Raw genomic sequence first — 21,452 nt, forward strand, 5'->3', positions numbered from 1 at the left:
TGACAATTCAGACACCCTTCAATTCACACACACACACACACACACACACAGATGCCGGGCCACCCCCCACCAGGCCGCCCCCCCTCCCCCTGGTGGAGTTATCTTTATTCAGGCTTTGTGTGCACTAATTGGAGCTGATGAGGTACTAATTGGTAGCTATTTTACAAGACGGGCCACTCCAGCCACGGCCAGGCCGGCAGGGGCAGCATGAGCAGAGTTAATGAGAAGCTTTACACAAATAAAGGCTTTCAAATGGGCCCCGCTTCAGCCCGCGGCCCAGAGGGAGAGTGCAGGGATGTCCTTTGTCCCCTCTCCATCTTTCACTTACGTGCAGGTATCTGGAGAACAGAATGGGCCCAGAGTGGGGTGCAGAGGGCACCCACAGTTGCCCCTCCGATGTTGAGCACTTGTCGGCATAAAGGTGGGGTGGGTGGGGGTGGTTGGGTTGGGTGGGTGGGGTGGGGGGGGGGGGGGAAGGGTTACATTGTGTGTGGCCCCCGTTGTCGTTTAGTGTGTCTGTAAATAATGAGAGTGGGCGCCCTCCTGGAATGAATGCTGGTTTGGCGGTCCTTAGTCGGGGGGGACAACGAGGGCCCCCTCTCTCTCTCTCTCTCCCTCTCCTCTCTCTCTCTCTCTCTCTCTCACCTCTCTCTCTCTCGTCTATCTCTCTCTCTCTCTCTTCTCCATCTCTCTCCTCTAGCTCCTCTCTTCTCTATCTCCTCTCACTCGTTCGCTCATCTTTCCTCTCTCCTTCCCTGTTCTCCATCTCTCTCTCTCTCTCTCTCTCTCTCTCTCTCTCTCTCTCTCTCTCTCTCTCTCTCTCTCTCTCTCTCTCTTCGCTCTCTCTCTCTTCTGTCTCTCTCTCGTTCGCTCCATCTTTCTCTCTCCCTCTCCCTCTCCCTCTCTCTCTCTCTCTCTCTCTCTCTCTCTCTCTCTCCTCTCTCTCTCTCTCCTCTCTCTCTCTCACCTCTCTCTCTCTCCTCCCTCCCTCTCTATCTCAGCCCCCCCCCCCCCCTCCCCCTTCTCTCAGCCCCTCTCTCTACTCTCTCTTCTCCTCTCTCTCTCTCTCTCTCTCTCTCTCTCTCTCTCTCTCTCTCTCTCTCTCTCTCTCTCTCTCTCTCTCTCTCTCTCTCTCTCTCTCTCTCTCTCTCTCTCTCTCTCTCTCTCTCTCTCTCTCTCTCACTATCTCCTCTCACTCGTTCGCTCCATCTCTCTCTCTCCCTCTCCCTCTCCCTCTCTTTCTCTCTCTCTCTCGCCCTCTCTCTCTCTCTCTCTCTCTCTCTCTCTCTCTCTCTCTCTCTCTCTCTCTCTCTCTCTCTCTCTCCTCTCTCCTCTCCTCCCTCCCTCCCTCCCTCTCTCCTCCCTCCCTCTCCCCTCTCCCCCTCCCTCTCCCTCTCTCTTCCTCTCTGGACCACACTGGGATATGTTGAACCTGCAGTCCTGGGATAAATGACTGACCAAACCCCCTCTGTGTTGGAGCCCCTGTATTGTTTGGAAAGTGAATGTGTAGCACCAATGTGTGCACACAACTCATAATAACACAACTGTGGGGGCCAGGCGACATAATGGCCCCCGAGGGCCAGAACGCAATGGAATGAAGTCTCATGAAGAGACCCGTGTTGTGAGTTGGCAAAACAAACGGGTCGCGTTCGATTCACTAAATATGAGCCGTTACGATGCCTTGGATGGACGTGAGTCGTTAGCCAGAGGTGGGGAAACCACAACCGTTTGAGCACAATGGAAGCATGCAGGAGTGCTGAATTGACAACAGGTCAATGTTTGTTTTCATGCTAATAGCGGGGCCAGTGAACCGTGTGCTTTCTAACCCTGCGGTGGGTTTTACCTTAGTGTTGTTCTGTAGCTTTAGCATTGTGTCGTGTGCTAATGGTTTGCATTGTACTGCGTCGGTGTATAAATGGAGACCATGAGGCGACAAGCTTCATTTAGCTAAGACCCCTGGACTCACACTGAGGGTCAGACCAGACACTCTCCCTTTCAGACCTAATGGGGACATGTAATACAAACACCTCTAGATCAACAGCCACAGGCCGCCACTCTTTAGCATGCCAAGGAAATCGTTTTTGTTTTTAAATGTTCTTATGAAGATTACAGGCAGAGCGATAGGCTAAATAAACAAGCTAATTAAATGATGGTAGAGGTGAAGTTATCTCACTTTTGAGTTTGAAAAATGACCTCACCAAATATATTAATCTTCCTGTCTTTATTAGGCTACATTAATCAGATTATGTCACTAAGTACCCCTTTTTCTAAATTGTAATTGATTGGCCAAATATTAGTACTGATTCATGTCATGTGTATTCACAGTTTCCCTGACCCATTAACACCCTACGGCTTTCTATTGTTCTTTACCAATGACCTATTAGGGTTGCTTTTGTTATTTAAATCTTGCAACCCCGACCCGAGATGGGGAATTACTCACAAAATATAGCCCTCTACTCTGCAATGCACCCCCCCCCCCCCCCCCCCCCCCCCCCCCCCCCCCCCCCCCCCCCCCCCCCCCCCTCCCTCTCTCGCTCTCTCTCGCTCTCTCTCTCTCAACCACCAGAAAAACGCAACCAATTATTTTTTACTTTTTTGAACTTGTAAAATCATTCAAAATAACTAAGGTTTGTTTTAATAATAACATGTTTTCTTTAACCAATGAGCACATGTAACTTATTTCCTATTTTATTTATTTAGTTATTTATTTCCTATAGGGCTGATGTAGTTCACAACCTCAAACAAACCGTAATACGCGCTCTGCCACGTCAGCGCCGCCGTCCAATCAGAAAACGCCCTGTTGGCCCTCCGGACGTCACGTCACGCTCAAGGCTCGAGCGCTACGTCAGCACTGTCCACGAAACATGGCGGTGCCCATAGGAAAGCGACTTGTGGCAAAATCTTACCTATTGATATCAGTATTATTTATAACGTTAAAAAGTATCGGGTGTGATAACATTGTATCAGGGGCTTCGACGTCAGACCCAGAAGCACCCCACAGACGTTTTGAATACAAATACAGCTTCAAAGGACCGCATTTGTCCCTAACCGATGGCAGCATTCCGTTTTGGATACACAGTGGGAGTAAGTTTTGGAGCCAGCTGTCAACCTACCTGTCATCATGTATTATTTAATGTACACCGTTTTATATTTTCTCCTCTTCCCCTTCCCTATTCAACATAATTTTGAAGGTTACACAGTTGGCCGTATACGAGTTATCGATCGATATTGTGACAGCAGCCCGCCACAGCTGCTGATGCTCACAGTGATCTGGGTGATGAGATTCTGTTGTAACACCAAAGAAACGCCATTTATTTAGCAGACGGCTGTTTAGACCACTAAAGGCAGGCTATGTGTTCACCTGAATTGGACCAGCAGACCTCAGACGATTGTGTATTTAACAATCTCTTAGCCTATCTCCCATTGGGAGCCTCTGGCTTTGGATTCTTGCAACACAGTTCATTCTTTAGCACTAGTCAGTCTACACAGTTACGACAGCATGGTCTCACTGTACTGAAGCCGTTTCCAGAATATATGACTGATTTACTATTGTCACTCTCTTCCTTCTCCTCCTCCTCTCCCAGATGCTATTCCCAGTGCGGACCAGGTGCGGATCACCCCCTCGCTGAGGAGCCAGAAGGGCTCCGTGTGGAGCAAGAACATGGTCCTGTTTGAGAGCTGGGAGGCGGTGGTGACCTTCCGTGTCTCGGGCAGAGGACGGATGGGAGCCGACGGACTGGTGAGGAGATGTTGTGGAGTGGAACTGGTGGTAAACCTAGCCTTGATGCTAGCTTCATGTAGTGCAGGGTAACTACAGTGGCACTGATAATGAACACGGCGTTGATACGAGCTTCTTGAAGGACAGGGTAACTACAGAGGGACTGGTAATGAACATGGCGTTGATAACAGCTTTCATGTAGGGCAGTAACATGGCATCCAGATGAATCTGCAAGTTCATATAGTTTTTTCTAGCCTGTGTATTCGGCCACACTCACAGATATATTTCCAGCAGACCATGCCGTTGAGGCATCATTTGCATGAAAAACTAAGATTACTACAACGGAACTGGTGGTGAAGCGTTGAGGCTTGGTGTACTTCCTCTTCTCACAAGTGTCTGATTTGTGTCGCCTCCCTGTGAAGCAGTAAGCTCTATGGGGGCAACCAAATTCCACTGAGTACATACATGAGGCACTTGTCCTGCGAGTTAGCTTGCAGGTAGATAGGTAGCAAGATGTCCCAACCCTGACTGATCCTCTCATTTCCTGTATCTGCATTCACCGTGCGATCTTCCCAATCTCACTATTACTGTCACTACTACTGTTAACTATTTGTGTAGAATGTTAACATTAATGTAAATTAACATTAATGTTAATGTTAATTAATGGGAAGATCGCACGTTGAATGCAGATACAGGAAATGAGATGATCAGTTAGGGCCCCCATGTATCCTTTTTAGAACAAAACAAAATCATTCTATGAACACGGAATACACACTCCACGCCAATCAAACCCCCTTATCCTTCATCTCAAACACCTGCATACATTATCCTTCAGGTGTTGCCTATGATTTCACACCGATTCAGCCCGCCGTGTTCCACCACAGGCCGCTGGCGCCCGCAAGCATCTGCCAGGGCTGAAGTGTACTTGATAGAGACATTGAATTGGTGGCTCGGGGCTCTAGTGGCACCCCTCTCTGAGTGTGTGACCCCGGGCTCGGTCCTCGAGGGGGGGGTTGGTGAAAGCTCCTTTTCTCCTGCCGCCGTTCATTAGCGGATCCCGACAGGAGCCGGGGCTTTCACGGCTTCAATCATTAGACAAACAAGGGGGTGGTTTGGGCGAGAGATGAATCCCTGTGTTGCACCACACATCATCAAGTATGAAGAATAAAGATGGGCGCCCTGAACAGTTTCTGGGGAGGATAGTCATGATGTCATCTGCATCGACTCCACCGAGAAAAATAAGTGAAACTTTATTCTTGTTTGTTATTGAAATGAATGTACATTGTACATTCATATGAAATTGCAAAACAAGAATAAAGTTTAGCTCTGTATAATGGGAACTCGGGTTGTTATTCATAATGTCGGCATTAGATGCAAAGAAACTTGACTTTCAAACCCCCCCTGGCCGTGTCCTTAGCATCAGTCACCCGTTGCTGCGGCGGTATCCAGGGGGAGAACAGCATGTTGCCTAACGGGTTGTGTTTGCTCTGTGATAACAGGGGATATGGTTCACCTCGCAACAAGGCCTGGACGGCCCCGTGTACGGAGCGGCCGACAAGTGGAACGGAATCGGAATCTTCTTTGACTCGTTTGACAACGACGGAAAGGTGGGACGGAGTCTCTCAGCGGCTGTGTTGTTCAATAGTTTGGTTTAGTGTGTTGATTTGTTCAGGACTTCTCCAAACGTACTCACGGTCACCTGATTCAGAGATAAGGACATCAATAATTTTTGATAAAGCTAAAGCTTTCGTGTGCCATTCATTACTATATTATGTTCAGGTAGTCCTTTTTGTAACTTCAAGTAAAGTATCTGTCCATTTCACAAAACATTATTAGACCAAGCTGAGGATTTGCCGAATCAAAGCTTTGAAATCAGTGATTTGTCTGACCCAAGGTCAGTTTATATTACACTGTTGGCATTGGCAAATGTTAACTCTGAGGGCGTTGCCTTTACACATGCTTGATAATGCTGTTTTCCTGATTCATCCCCTGTTTGCCACTAGCAAAGCAAAAGCACTAGACTAGAAGATACGGTGTCTGGGACAGTAGAGAAACATATCATTACAAGTTAAATTATGAGGTTTATATGTCATGGAATAACTATAATTTAAACTGTTTCAACAGTGTTCAAATTTGAAAAATGTTAGGTGGCATCTGCGCTAGGTCACACCAGTGCTTACACACACTAAATCATGGGGACAGTGGTCGGGACAGTTGAAAGTACAATTGAGACCAGTTGCGGAACTCTGAGGGGTAAAATTAATTCCAAGCCCTGGCCACTAGGAGGATTTTTGCAGCTTGTTTAGGGTGTTCAAAGTGAACTTGAAATGCAAGCTTATTATGATGATGATGATGATGATGCAGGTATTGCAAATCATTATCTACTTGAACTAGTTTAATTTAATCTAAAACTTATAAAATCATGGTACTATAATTGTATTTTACGAGAGTAACCTCGGTTACTCACTATAAGAGACAATAAAATAAATGGTTTAATTTTAGAAAAGATGTCAAAGTTGCCCTTTGGTGTGATGTGTGTTAAAGTTTGCGTAATTTCTACATGCCTCATTCCTTTGCATAATTCTGTATTTACCTGCATGCATACATGTGTTGGATGAACACCTGCCTTGACTTTCTCCAATTTATTTTTCAGAAAAACAACCCTGCTATTGTCGTTGTGGGAAACAATGGTAAACTTGTTTATGACCACCAAAAGTGAGTAAATATTTATTTTCCTTCTGCTCCCTGACATCATCACCCAGCCACATTTTTTGAACAACTTAAAGAAGATTAGAAAATATGATTATATTTGGTCGGGGGGTGGGGGGTAAATAATAATCCTCCATCTCTCCTAATCTCTCTTGGGCCAGTAAAGACTGTAAATAACAGTTTTTTATTCCATCATGTCTTCAAATTACACTCACCGCCTTTTTCCATATCTCATCAGGGTTGTTTACAGAATAATCCATAAGCATATAGACTCTAATGTGATAATATGATTTACTTATTAGATTATTATTTTCTCATGGTTGCGCTTTTCGTGAGCGTTTTACATGTGTTTGCAATTAATGGTTAACATAAAATCGTGTTTATTATTATTTGTAACCCAGTGATGGCACAACCCAGGCTCTAGGAACATGCTTAAGAGACTTCCGGAACAAACCTTATCCCATCCGAGCCAAGATCACCTACTACAAGAAGTCGCTGACGGTAGGAGCCACAAGCACTGATTCACAGTCAGTGTCCAACATTAACACACAAACCTATAAATTAGGCAGTTCAAAAGAGGAACTTTTCCGAAAAACTCACAACACACATTCCGAATCGTTTGCACATTGTTGTACATCAGTTCCATGCAGTTGTACATCAGTACATCAGATATGATTTCCCCACTCTTTACCTCTTTATCCATTCATTCATTCATTCCTTCATCCAGGTGATGATCAACAACGGCTTCACCCCAGACAAGGACGACTATGAGTTCTGCACCAAGATGGACAACATTGTCATCCCTAAGGAGGGCTTCTTTGGGATCTCAGCGGCCACCGGTGGTCTAGCAGGTAGTCATCATGTTTTAGCGTGCTGTTCTGTATTTTTATGTAGAAGTTGTGTATTTGCTTGAAACAAAGGTACTTATAAAGCATAGACATTGTCTGTTCCTTCTGAAAGTGAACACAAACCATGCTCAATGTTCAGATGAAGATGAAAAGAAACAAATGGGGATTCTGTATTAGCATGATGCATGATGTGCACTTGAATAGCACTAATATTAAAACCAGCAGACTCAATTCACTTTGTCTTTGTAACTCAATATTGATCATATCGTATGAATATTTCTGAACTCAGCTTGGGGCAAGTGCCAAATAACTCAATGTCAATCTAGAGATAACTAATCGAATTGGCGGAAAATTGAACCATAAAGAGAGTAATTTGAAGGGTAAATTTAAGTATTTCTAATCCTGTGTTAAAACTGTCTTGTCTGTTTCTTCCTAAATGTTTCTAATCCCAGATATTTCTCCCCTTCAATAGATGACCATGATGTTTTGTCCTTTTTATTATTCAGACTAACGGAACCTGGACAGCAAAAGGTAACTAACACGTCTCCTGTTGTATCGTAGTAGTCCGCCACACATAAAAAAGAAGAGAAAGAATACAGAATCGCTCAGCAATTTGAGAAATAGTTCACGACATAACATTTTTGAACGAAAGCCTGTCTTTGTGTGCCGATGGCTACTTGGGAAGAAAAAAAAGTTTGAACCCGGCCCTCTCCATTGAGCTCAGAGTGGTTGTTTTGTCTCCGTTGTTGAAGCCCCCAGCCGAGGCGGAGATCCCCAAAGAGGAGAAGGACAAGTACCAGGAGGAATTTGAGAACTTCCAGCAGGATCTCGACAAGAAGAAAGAGGAGTTCCAGAAGGAGCACCCGGACGTCCTAGGGGAGCCCAGTGAGTCAACCGCTGCTACACCCTACAAATATATACACTATTTAGAAAACTTAAATAATATTATAAATATATCATTTATTAGTCGGGTCACAGGGGCCAATTACTAAATTCAAGGTGTGTGTGTGTGTGTGTGTGTGTGTGTGTGCTATTTCAGTTTTTTTCTTTCAATATTTTGAAAACAGTTATAAAATGAAATGTTTTTCTCCTTCATGTTCTACCAACTGATCCAGACAGCATGACACCAATATCGTATAGGCCCATAGGCTCTTTAACAATAAAACGTTGTAGTGTGTGTGTGTGTACAACACACACAAATATGTTTGTCGTCCTGTCTACCTCCACTCAGCATTAACACTGCCAGGGTTAGGAGTTCAACTCCCTGCACTAATAATGTATGCGCTCACGGTATCGTACAACTATTTGAGGAACTGGGAAGAAACAAACATCTCTAATCACATGAACCTAATGTATATAAATGCAACGCGAATGAATCTAACGCGAGGGACGTCGGCGTCTCTTCCAGTCGAGGAGCAGTATGAGAGCGTGAACGACCGGGAGATCCGGCAGGTGTTCGAGGGGCAGAACCGCATCCACCTGGAGATCAAGCAGCTCCACCGGCAGCTGGCCATGATCCTGGACGAGCAGCGCCGCTACGTCTCCGTCATCACCGACGAGGTCGCCAAGAAGGGCATCAACGCAGAGTCCGGACAGGTACGGGAACACACACGCCCCCACACCGGGTTAAGGGGAACAGAATAGGACTGGAAAATATATACATCCATAGCTGTTGAAGGGTTATAGGGAACGGAAAATACAGAAACTGTAATTGTTTTTCGTAATTATTATTGTTATTATTATTTATTTTCTTTGCACATTAAACTCAAAGCACAAAGGCTCCATTTTAAGCTCTTTTTTTTGTCAATAACTCATTTTTTCTTTGGCCTTTGTTTACTATCTTAGATGTATTCTTATCTCTGGTTTGATTTGCACTGTTCCTTTCGATGCAACACCTGAATTTCCCATCGGAGATTATTAATTAAGTGTTATCTTAATGTACAAATATTAAGCCGCGGACCGAAATATGACGTCAACCGTTGGGTGTGTGTCTGTGTGTGTGTCTGAGCGTTTGACGTTGGCACAAGAATGAAAGCCGTTTCTGTTTTTTTTGTGACTGACGTCAACGGCGTTTTGCCTCCAGCCAGATGCTGGCGGTCCCCAGATGAGCTCGGTCATCGCCACCCAACAGGAAGTGCTGAAAAACCTCAACGACCTCCGGTAAGTCGCGGCGACCGGGGCGGTTGTTATTCAAACGGTTTTGGTCTCTGAACTTCGAAAGCTTGCTGTTGTTTTTGTCCTCCAGATACAAAATGACCTATGATACTCCAGGAAAAACAAGAAAAATATGAAAAATCCCTTTTTTAAATCTCTGAATTCATGGTTAATCTTGAAAACAATAGAATGAGTTGCATCCCAGGTGTTTGTCAGCCTGATAATCCAGCTCACCATGAAATCCCCCGCTTTCTATACCTACTCACTCTATCTAAAGATCCTTTACCACAGCAACGTGCACAATAACATACACATGCACAGACACAATAATGACATCCCCGATGTACAATATTTTCTATACTTCTAAAACTCCTTAGTGAAATCCGGTCAACTTTGATGACTTGTCTTCCTAATTCAATTTAGGGTTTGGTTGAGAGGGACATAACACAATTAACACGTTATTACATTTTTTTTTTATGTTTTGTCTTTCTTGCGCACATCAAAATAGAGAGAACAACAAACTGGACAACAAATAAAATGAAAAACCTCAAAATGTGAGCTATCTTATACATCGAGTAAATAAATAATCACTTTCCCTGTTCATGGCATTTCATATGCTGCTTTGGTTTACTGCGTGTAACGCAAGTTGTAAGTGGTAAACATACCAAGACCCAGACATAATCTTCTGAGCATTTAACGTTCACTATCTCTATTGATATTATTGCAATACAAATGGAAGATAATACGGCTTAAGAGATTGCAATTGTAGTCCTGCGTGGCTAAGACTCAAAGGACCGCCTGATATTTCAGACTTGAGTATGCGTGATTAAATGGGAGAAATGTAATTGTACAGCGTTTTGGATATTGTCAGGTTTTCTCATCCCGCGTCAGTAAGATATTTGTTCTTTGCTGTGGCCACGCGTCCTTCAAGGCTTAAGCCACTGTGATCACACGGTAGAGCGATTTAACAGACGTTTCTCAACACGCACAAAAGGGAATTTGATGATTAATTTCACAGCATTTTCTTGTTATTGTGCAGATCATAATACTTAAAAATATGTCTGCTTTTTGGCAAGAGGGCAACGGTGATGATTCTTAAACGTTGGTAATCTTTTAGCAACTCTGAAATGGGGTCAAAGTGAACTGAAAAAGTCTGAAGAGGCATTTTGATCTCTAACATTGATCCTTCTAATACCGTGCTGATTATATTTCAAGAAGACACAAAGACACCATATTGTCTTTGGAATATTAAAAACGTTCTATGGTTGTATTGTTTAATATTAATTTGCACGCGCCAACCATCTGTATTGAGGGTTAATCGGAATCACAAGACATTAAAGGTTTTATTTTATGTAACATTAATCTCTTGTCTATAATAAAACAAGAAAGCTGTTTGTATGCCCCAAATCCCGCTGAACATTTATCCTTAACAAAAAAAGATTATATATATATATCTCTGATAAAGATATATTTTATCAACAATAATATTAAGGACAAAGAATAAGAAAAAAAAATATATATGTATATGTGTGTGTATGTATATATATGTGTTCATCGCTATTTCTATTTGATACTTATTTCTGCCACAACCAATGGACATCTGCAGTCAAGTATTTTTCAATCAACTGACCCAATCATCCAGTGAAGATGGCGTGAAAAGGCAACATTTTCATAATGACTTCAATTGAGCAACACCCTTCAGCAGAAAGGCAATTTTAAGATGAGCTTTACAGGGACAATAATCCGGTTGACGTGTTGAACAAGTTGCGGGTCCCCGCACGGGCCTACAGCTGCCTCATCCCTGCTCTCATATGCTATAATACGAAGGGCACATCTGAATTATTCAGTAGATTAAGTCAGTTTATCATGACCCTTCCCCAAATCACACATTTCCCTTGTAGTCTCGGCGGTTCATCTCCATAAACGGGGTCACTGTTGAAGATTAGGCGATGGTTTATTATTAAATATTCACTTTCTCAAGGGAGGGTATTTTATTGATCCTTCTGAGAAACAAATTACAATGTGTTTATCTGTCATCCCTTTACATCCTTAACCCCCCCTCCCCGCCCCCCCCCTGCAAGAAAAGACCACCACATCTTAATACCAATTGGTTCCCCACTTTATCAGATTAGTAGTCTTTAAATACATCTGTCATCACACACAGGCAAAACATTCTCTGATTCTCTGATTGCTTTCTTGTCAAAACTCCCCCCTTAGGACATTTCACTCATGACCTTTAACAATCAGTTAAGACGTTGATTTTAATGCATTAGTGTTATGTAGGATATTCAAAGATCTAAGGGATTAGGCCTAGCACTTTCCATGGAAGGTTACACATCGTTTTTGCACTTTTCAAATAGTTTCCTGTTAATATCCACGCTTGGCAAAGTAATTCATCAAATTGTAGCAAACCAAGTTATCAATGAAGATGAAAATACAAACGCCTGTCTCAAATTAAATGCTGCAGAACAGACTGGACGTTTCTCACTATTCTAGAAATATCTCAATAGATGTAGAGTGGGCAGGGTAGTGTAGTGAGATGGGGGTTTGGCACTCAGCAGGAAGGTTCTGGCTTAGATCCCCAACATCTGGTGTCTACCTGTATAGGAATTCTCAAGTATGACGTCTATTCCTCTCCCTGCTCCTGTATGTCCTGTATCTGGATTCGATGGAAGTCTTTCTGGGTTACGGACACATTTTAATCATCAATCATCTTTCTTGAGCTCTATGGCCTATAGTATTAAGGGTATGTAATGTATACACAGTAATGTGTTGTCCTGTACTAGTTGCGTAGACTTTGACTAAATAAATGAATAGAATAAATAGAATAACCCTTTTAATCTATCAAGGAACCTCATTTCTTGACACTTGGCTACTCGATGCTGTCAATAAACAATAACTAATAAATTATTTTCGAAGTACCTACCTGGCACCTTACAGGCTACTGTAGCTTCTCCTACGTTGTTGAAAAGGGAGGGTAGAGGGGTTTATTCAGTTGGTTGCAGATCACCTCTAGGTGGCACTAAATCCTACACACTGCAACTTTAAAACTACATCCCATTCTTAATGAATATGATGATGCCCTTTTGCAGCTCATTAGTTGATCCTGGTTTCCGGTTTGCTTACAGGCTTTCCTTCCAGGAGTCCCTGAAGCAAGTGGGCTCGGTCCAGCACCAGGGCAACGCCGCGGGCCTCGGGACGTACGAGACGGTGCAGCACTTCAACGAAATCAAGGAACACCTGCACTCGGTCAAGAGGGACGTGGATCACCTGGTGCAGCGCAGCCCGCCGGTACAACACCCCGCCCCAAGATATATTGATCCAGCTCGGCACCTCACACACATTGTTTTAAAGTGACTAACAAGTCTTACCTGAAATCATTTTGAAGGATGTTTAACTGTATCCCCCCAGAACCCTGCAGAGAAGATGTTGAAATGTCCAGACTTCCCCCCGATTCCGCCCTGTCTGTCCACGCTCCACTTCGTCGTCTTCGTGGTCATCCAGTCCGTCCTGTTCTTCTGCTACATCATGTACAAGTAGGTCCTCCCCCTTGGCTGACCGGTCCCGTACTGACGCATATCGACTGACATGTGATCACTGAATGCTGACTGAGTTTCTGTTTTGTTTATTTGTCGAATAGAAGTCAACAGGAAGCGGCAGCCAAGAAGTTCTTTTGATGAGACGGCAGGAAAATGAGAAGATGTCCATATTGTCCATGATTTTTTTAGTTAATATAATTTGTGTTTGAAATTGTAAATAATTATACTTGAAGAAAATACTTTTGTTTTGAGAATTCTTTTCCCTTTTTTAAATTGCAGTTTTAATTTGATGATACAACCTATGTATTAATTCCCGCTCAAAGTGTTCCACCATTTCAAAAATTCCCAAAATAATTTAACGTTACATGCAGTGTTTTTCCAGTTGATTTTCCTCGGCTTTTGTCTCATTCAATGAATTCATGGCTCTAGGTTACAATAAAAGTGTTCAATTTAAAATATTATGTTTGGATCGATGCTACGATGCTAAAACTCCAACAACCGTAACATAATGTGTAGCAATGCTGAATGAGTGGTTGTGTTGTCTTCTCAAGCTGTTTTATATAAATAGAGGAAAACAAAAACACATGTGGTATGCTTATTTACATTCCTGTAACTGCTATGGAGGTCCTCAGACACGTGAACTTCAGTCACTCTTCATCCATGAGGTTACCTTTGCTGGGTACGTTTATGAGTAGCAGTTTACTATTCCAATTGGTTATTATTGTTACGTAGACGGCGGCAAACAGAGCAGTTGGTTCATAACCCAACAAAGGTAGTCAAATAATTGCGCATCACAAATTCATTGCGTTTGTGTACTTATTAGTCACTTACTGAGTTTTGAGTTTGAGTCTTTATGGATTTGATAATCCTAAACCTGAGACATTGAGATTACAGCCATCCCTGTCGGACACTCATTGTCATTCTGCTTGTCAAGTTTCAAGGGTAATATTTCCTTGGGATATGAATATTTCAGGAATGTGTCTCACCAAGGACCTGTAGTGTGCAGAGGTCGCCACCAGGAGTTTGTTTCATTGCGTACATTCAGAGATGTGGTCATTTATGAGGCCTTCGGTCAGGTATCGGAAGTAGAGAACGTAGTGGATAAAGAGAGAAAGGTCTTGGTTAAGTCACCCCATATCCTTTATGGACATTTTAATCACCCCCCCTCCCCACACTTCTAAAAACAATGGCGCCGTGGCCAGGGGATAAACAGCTCCATAATCCTACTCATCCCTCCCCCGGTCTGCGCTCAGTAGTATAAATGGAAATGTCCGAGCCAGGTTGCACACGGCCGCGCCCCCTGCCTCACTAATATGATTAAGCACCAATGGTCGGAGGCCACATATGCCAAAAGAACCGGGCCCACTTTACAACAGTTTTTTTTTTCACAATGGTGACAATGTGGCACCGAAGCTCTGTAAAAGTAACAGAAAATCAATAAATGTATGCTAAAATGGAATGAGGGATCCACAGAGGTCCTGCTGTCTGTCAGGAATAGAGAGAAGAGAGCGTGCCATCTGCCCCTGAAACATGGCCGAGCTGGGAGGGTTTAATCCAGATTATGGCCGAGGCACAACTGTGTGTGTGTGTGTGTGTGTGTGTGCGTGTGTGTGTACGTGTTGCTCGGTGTCAGTGTGTCCTTGGCTACATACACACGCAGCAGGCTAGCTAGCAAAAGGAAGGATCCCGCTGGATTTACCGACCACCCCCCCCCCAAAAAACAAGGAGGCCCCAAAAAGACCCCTGAAGGACGCCCCCAGAAAGGCAACAGCTTTACCGACCAACTTTTACTACTCCTGAACCTGAGAGGAACGGCGGCTCGTTGTTCATAGCGGCGGAGGAGATCAGTTTTGCAGGGCTTACAGCAGAATGGCGTTCCTGATCAAGAGCATGATCGGCAACCCGTTGTCGGGGATCGGGCTGGGCGGCGGAGGGGACAAGGAGGAGGAGGCCGCGCCCACCGACCCGGCCAAGGCGGCGGGCATGACCCGCGAGGAGTATGAGGAGTACCAGAAACAGGTGGTGGAGGAGAAGTAAGTGAGGCTGGAGAGGGGTCCACCTTGTTGTATTCCCACTGTTGGCTGGTGGAGAGACGCCCGGGTGAGGCGGGTCAGACCAACCAACACGTCTGACCTTGACAAAACGTTCTTTTGGAGCGAAAAAATACTGACATGTTTCGAATACGTTTTGCTGTTTGTTTTTTATTATTTTTCTAAATGTAGTTTATTAATGCCATACCCGAAATGTTAGAAAGTGCACATAAAAAAAACGTTGAAGGTGTGTTATTGTATTGATACACATTTCATTTATTAATTTAAAGATGTTTTTTGTGTGCATGGTCACAATAGACTATTATTATACCATTATTTAAAATTCAGCTGACATGATTTGTATGGAGAGATTTGTTGAAAGATAATAACTCCCTAAAATAAACTACTCAATCTCCCTCAAAATGTCCTCTGTTCTGAGGGATATCCTGTCTATTTCAATATGTTTCAATAAGCTTTCTAATACTATATCTGAAACAGAGTCAGCTTGACTGTGTAGCCATATTCTGTAAAATATTTGAAAATACTAATTCCTCCAAGCAAGCACCAATCAGCCTACAATTGACCAATGCTTTCTGATATTCACTGTGCAACATTTACTGTATCATTTTCTCAGCATAATTTATAGCTTAGCATATAGCCTGAAATATTAGCAGGTAATGTCAAAATGGCCATTGCCATGTGTTTGCTAAGCTGCTTGGCTGCTGTCTCTTGTCGACTGTTTCAAATTGTTGTGTGAAAAATCATTTCACACCACATATATTACATCATAATTCCGTATAGAGATATGTATTTGGGTATAATAATAATAATAATAATAAATTAAATTTATATAGCGCTTAATATGGTACTCTAAGATGCTTAGAGTATGTCCAGCATTATCAAATGAAATGGTGCATCATTGGGTACATAAATATGCTACCCTGAATTATGAATCTGGTGTATCTCTAATAATGGGATATAATGGAAAATGGGGTGTTTAGGACTTCTGTAAAGCTCAGAAGAATTATTGCCATCCAATAAATCGAGTGATTTAGATGTAGAGGCTGGACATGTAGATGACATAACCAGATTTGTGCTTCCATCTCTCTGGAGATAGGGCAGTTTGGGCAATGCATTTTACAAAGGTCATACAATTTATTTTAGTCAGTTGGCTAAGGTGACTAGGTGAGGTCAATTGGAGCTGTTATACATGAAAGAAGTTTGCACTAAACATTAATACGAGAACAACAATACAATACAAGAATACAACAACAATATATACGAGAAGAAGTATGTACAACTACAATCTAAACCAATAATCTATTATAAAAGTGTGAAATTAGCCCCTCATATCCCCAATATTCATGAATTGGATTTAAGTATAATGAAAGTGTTCCCATTGTGTTTGCAAAACCAGTACAATCAAAATATTGTAATATTGTATTTGTCACGATAATCAAAGTCTACGCAACTAGTACAGGACAACACATTACTGTGCATACATTACATACCCTTAAACCATGAAGGTCTTTGTTTGGTGATTAGTAATACCGCCTATAGCGGGCCGCTAGGTTCCATCTTTGTTATAAATTCTGGCTCGGCAGGGGGACAGAACAGAATCAAGATGGCCGCTATGCAAACAAACTAATAATAATCAACCGCCATTGTTCAACGCCATTGAATCTGTGATATCTACAACTGGCTACTGCCTTTCCTCGTTCTGAAATCATAATGTCTAATTGGTCTTACTCTAAAGTGTCTCTTCTACAGGATGGAGAGAGATGCAGACTTCCTGCATAAGAAGGCAGAGAGAGCCACACTGAGGGTTTGTCTACGAGATAAATACAGACTTCCAAAGGTAAGCACTGCTCACTGCCTCAACAAGTGCTGCTGAACTTAAAGAGCGACTGTGAGAACTCACTCTCCAAAATAACCCGACAACTAAATCCATTTTGTTACTTTGCCGTGTTTAAATAGGTTGCTTCATAAATATATTCTCTTTCATACATATAAATATATTTCTGTTAAATATAAACGTATATATTTGAAACCACAAATATTGATTCGCAGGATTGGAATTTGAAAAGTGTGAGTACCACTAAAAAACTATTGACTTTTCAAAGTCAAACCCTATTAATTACTTCTCTCAGCAAGAATCAAACAAGAAGACAGAAAACTAATTCATATTCAAGTCCGGCCTCTTATTGGCTCAAACGTAATAAGACAAAACCCTTAAAAGCAAGGCATGGCGATTGGATGCCTTGTAAGGGCTTCCTCTTCAAGCCTGGTTGACCATCAACCCTGATCCGGTGAGCACGAGTTCTGGGCAGACTAGGATTCGAGAGAAGACGGCGGAAACCATGCCAACGGATTAGTGTGAGCGCGACGTCCCCACGTGTCCCTCCAGCACCCTGTTGAGCACCTTGGGTCTTAAACGGCCAACCGTCGCGGAGCAGGTGTCGCAGCCTCTTTGAGTAATCTCAGGCGCTTGGTGTGAAGCAACAAGTGTGAGTGAGGACGGTATAGGAGTAGACACAAAGTGATTTCTTCCTGTTCCCTGTCAAGAGCGAACTGATAAAAGGAGAACGGGTTTAAACCTTAGCTACAATGGCAGGAGCGAATCAGGTATGTCGAAATGTGGTTCAAAGGGGTTTCTATGTTTGATGGTAACCATAGTTTTCTTGCAGAGTCTTCAATTGATCAGTTCCCTGCATTGACAAATTAATGAAAAATTATAAATGAACTCAATTTTCCGCCTCTTCATATTATTTTCTATGGCTGTGTGACAAAGCACTGACACTTGACTATTATACACATATCTTCAGGAAAATCAAGGTATTGATAAATGTAATTACTTTCTTCAATTGATGTTTTCCATTGCATGGAAAGCCTGGGCCTTTGACAAAAACTGCTTTACATAAGGTGTCTTCATTATGACAAGGTGGCTCTGCTGAACTCCCTGATCACCATAACAACTCTGTCAAGGAAACAAGGTTCCTTTGTCGGTTGGCTTCCTTCGAGGACACCTGTGTACGCTCTCTCTAATAGCCACGGTTATTGTTTGAAACAATACCTTTGCCCCGAGTGCAGGCGTTTGACTCGAGAAGCTGATGCTGTCAAATGATTCCGTTTGGTCTATTAACTGTGTGCGTCTTTGCTGTTCTGAGAGTGTCAGATCTTTAGTCATTGGTTGTTTGCGTGAGGCCACGGCTGTGGGCCATGGTAATCCCACAGCTTGGTGTTAAACATAGACCCATGGTGTTGTAACAGCATTCTGTAGTCTTCTGCAGCCTTCTGCAGTCTGTACCGTACAGGTCTGTGCGGAAGGGTTTGAAGTTGGTTGGGGAAAAAATTTGAATGTTTGCTTCTTTATTATGTACAGATATCGATATGTTTCTATCGTCTGATTTACTGGTTCGAATTTAGATTCCTATCAGAAAAAAAAAAAAAATCGTATTGACCTCACTCTGCTTTATAAATCTGCATCCATGATTAGAGGTCAAGACTAGTGCCATTCTTGGAGAGAGGTATCACTTTCCTAGAATACCGTAGGGGGAGGGTTACCATGTAAACAGGGGGGAACTAATCCTGAATCCATGCAGAAAAGGGTCAGGGTTCCTTTGGTCAGCCACATTGCTAAAATATCAAAATGAACTCATGCCAATGCATAGATTGTGATCCAAACACATACGCCAGTTAAAAAGGGCTCATCATGTGTGATGTTTATGAGTCTTTACAACCCCTTACAAAATGATCATAATGTGGGGGTTTTAAAACAGGCTGGTCAGAGCTTTTGGTGGACTATGTATCAACTGGTTTTGCTGGGGTTGTTCATTCAATCATACGTCTGAGTGGTCACTCCCATTCGGGATGTCATAAACGGATCGACTTTAACAGTACTTCTGCAAGGTTTTGTTGGGACCTGCAGAAAGGCCCAAAAACCATCCCATAATATGTTGCTGTTCTTGATCACCTGATTGTTTACCCTTACTGCTACATCAAGTATCAATCTTCTAGAAACAAGAGGAAGAAAAAGCCAGAGCACGTGTCTGCTGTAAACTAAACGATTTACAAAGACAGAGGGATGGATAGATGGACGGCTGGACGGATAGATTCACCCATTTAACCAATCAACTCCACCCTTGTTTTCATTGTTCTTAATATGTGTGCTACCATCTTTCCTCCTCACGGCCTCATTTCCAACTCCGCCACATACTGCTCCCTCCCCCGGTTGTGTTTACAGAGCGAGCAGGACGACAACATGATCGAGATGGCGGGCGATGACGTGGACGTGCCCGAGGAGCTGCTCAAGATGGTGGACGAGGACGCCACGGAAGAGGAGGTGAAGGACTCCTTCCTGGGCCAGATGCAGAACCTCCAGAACATGGACATGGACCAGCTGAAGGAGAAGGCCTCCACCACCGTCACCGAGCTCAAGACCAAGGCGGAGGAGAAGTGCTCTGTGATGTGAGCTATTGTTAGGGGAGGGGGGGGGGGGCTGCGGGAGGGTAGTGTAGTGGTGTGGTGGGGGAGGGGGGGGGGGGGCGGGGGAAGAGAAGGGGCGAAATGATAAAATGCAACCCAAATGCCGGCTTTCCTAGGAACACACCAGCCTTGCAGCTTGCGAGAGGCTTGGATACAAAGTCAAAGCTTCGACTCAAAGTGTATACTTGTAAACAAAACAGTAGCTAATTACTAGGACCGATAAGTAGTACAGATAAGGGCCAGGTGTTATGTCTTTACTTCCGTCTCATTCCACTTTCTCAACTGAATGGAAACTGTTTTTTGGTGTGTCTGTATAACTTGCTAACTCTAAAATGGCAGTTGTTGGTGGACTCTGGTCCAGAAAGATTACTCCTTTTGTTAGTATTACTCATTTGTTTTGTTTGTTTATGTTTTGGATTATCTAAATGATCTACAAAAAGTGATCCTTTCCAGTGAGGTGAACAAAATCCATTTTCTCTGACGCATTCCTATCCACGTGGTCATGTTTATCAAACACACATTCAAATCCAAAATGCTTGTTCTAAAGTCATTTTAACGATAATTGTGTATTTGTTTATCTATGCGAGACAGTGTTGTGTAGCACCTCAATGAAACAGCTAATTACTAAAGGAAAGACTTCAAAGTAAGTCGGGATTCATATCAACCCTTTTTTCCCAGCTCTCTCCCTCAGTCTGTTGTTGACTATACTGTATGTTTGTCTGTAGTGAGTGTGAGTAAACGTTGGAATGTAGATGTATTCCGCTCCGATGTTGTTGAAAGAGTGACAATCAGGACACAATGTATGAGTTGGTCGATTCCAGTTCTTGACAATAATTGTGTTAAAATAAAAAAAAAAGCATTGACTCTGTATTGAATATGTCATGTAAAATATCTCACGTCCTCTTGTATTTTGATCAAATCTATATTCCTTTTAAAATGTTAGCCTATAGGCAAGAATGAAAGCTGTTCAGTTTTGCCTGTCCAAGTTTTGAATTATATTGTTTTCATTCCATAGATATTGATAATGACTGCAGACATGCAACTAAAAATGCAAATAAATGATTAAAAGAAGTATGTTTGTCAAATGTGTATCGTAAGTCCTTTTATGTCCAATCTAAATGCCACATATGACATCAGAACACCAGAACCATCAAGATTCATTATTTAAATCTAGCGGTGATTTTCCATCTTATACACACAAACTCAACAAACTACAAACTTTCCTCTAAGGCTCAGTTAAAGATGCTGAGCAAACGACATGTGTTACTGATCTGATTACCTCAACGTAATCCTATCTCCTATCTCCACAGATAGATCCCAAACTATCCAAAACAATGTGGTCCTTATTAACCTTATTAACCTGGGATCCTTATCCTCAAGTGGATCCTTCCCCTAGTTTACCATTAGAACCAACAAAGTGAGTAAACACTACTGTGCTTAATGGAGTATGATTATTGAATTGGAAGAGGGGGATCCTGAAAGGGAGGGAGAAGGAAGCTGTGAATGCTGGGTGCTTCGTGTGGAGTTGCCTCTGAAAGGCACTGGATTTGTGAGCTCTTGAGATTACCGGTTAATAGGATCAGAACTGTTGAGGTAGCCAGGCTGGGCAGGGGGCGTATATCTTTAGTTTCAGCGTTAGACGGGACGATGTGAGCGCAGAAAGTGTGCAAACCACACAATTCTTTGCCGGACATTTGGTGCACTAATTGTACTCATCAGATGATCCCTCCATTATTTACCAACCACAGGTGTACTTTGATACACAATTACTAATTTTACTTATTAATTACTTTACATACAACAGGGCCTCTCTACCTTGAGGTTGTGACCTCATAAGGGGTCAAGGAAATGTTTCACTTAAAATAAAGTTTTTTAAAGTTTGCATTTTTTTGTGTTAGGGTTATGTTAGGATTCAGTTTCAGGGAATGGGATAGGTTTTAGAGTTTGGGTTTTTGGTGTTTGATTTGGT

General features: G+C 42.7%; 2 protein-coding genes across 2 annotated transcripts; both read left to right on the plus strand.

Annotated features, from left to right (window-relative positions):
* The first annotated feature begins 2,826 nt into the window (after positions 1 to 2,826).
* On the plus strand, positions 2,827 to 13,566 carry lman1 (lectin, mannose-binding, 1). Its single transcript, XM_056578054.1, has 13 exons — positions 2,827 to 3,084; positions 3,585 to 3,739; positions 5,218 to 5,325; positions 6,372 to 6,433; positions 6,829 to 6,928; positions 7,155 to 7,278; positions 7,748 to 7,806; positions 8,028 to 8,160; positions 8,684 to 8,871; positions 9,359 to 9,435; positions 12,558 to 12,720; positions 12,841 to 12,965; positions 13,070 to 13,566. The coding sequence occupies exons 1-13, from the start codon at positions 2,865 to 2,867 to the stop codon at positions 13,104 to 13,106; spliced, it is 1,551 nt and encodes a 516-aa protein (XP_056434029.1). The 5' UTR covers positions 2,827 to 2,864; the 3' UTR covers positions 13,107 to 13,566.
* A 1,271-nt stretch (positions 13,567 to 14,837) lies between these two features.
* On the plus strand, positions 14,838 to 19,469 carry cplx4a (complexin 4a). The gene is made up of 3 exons (XM_056578059.1): positions 14,838 to 15,001; positions 16,769 to 16,856; positions 19,242 to 19,469. The coding sequence occupies exons 1-3, from the start codon at positions 14,838 to 14,840 to the stop codon at positions 19,467 to 19,469; spliced, it is 480 nt and encodes a 159-aa protein (XP_056434034.1).
* Positions 19,470 to 21,452: the final 1,983 nt, after the last annotated feature.

The sequence above is a fragment of the Gadus chalcogrammus genome, chromosome 19 (assembly GCF_026213295.1).
Source record: "Gadus chalcogrammus isolate NIFS_2021 chromosome 19, NIFS_Gcha_1.0, whole genome shotgun sequence".
NCBI classification, from domain to species: domain Eukaryota; kingdom Metazoa; phylum Chordata; class Actinopteri; order Gadiformes; family Gadidae; genus Gadus; species Gadus chalcogrammus.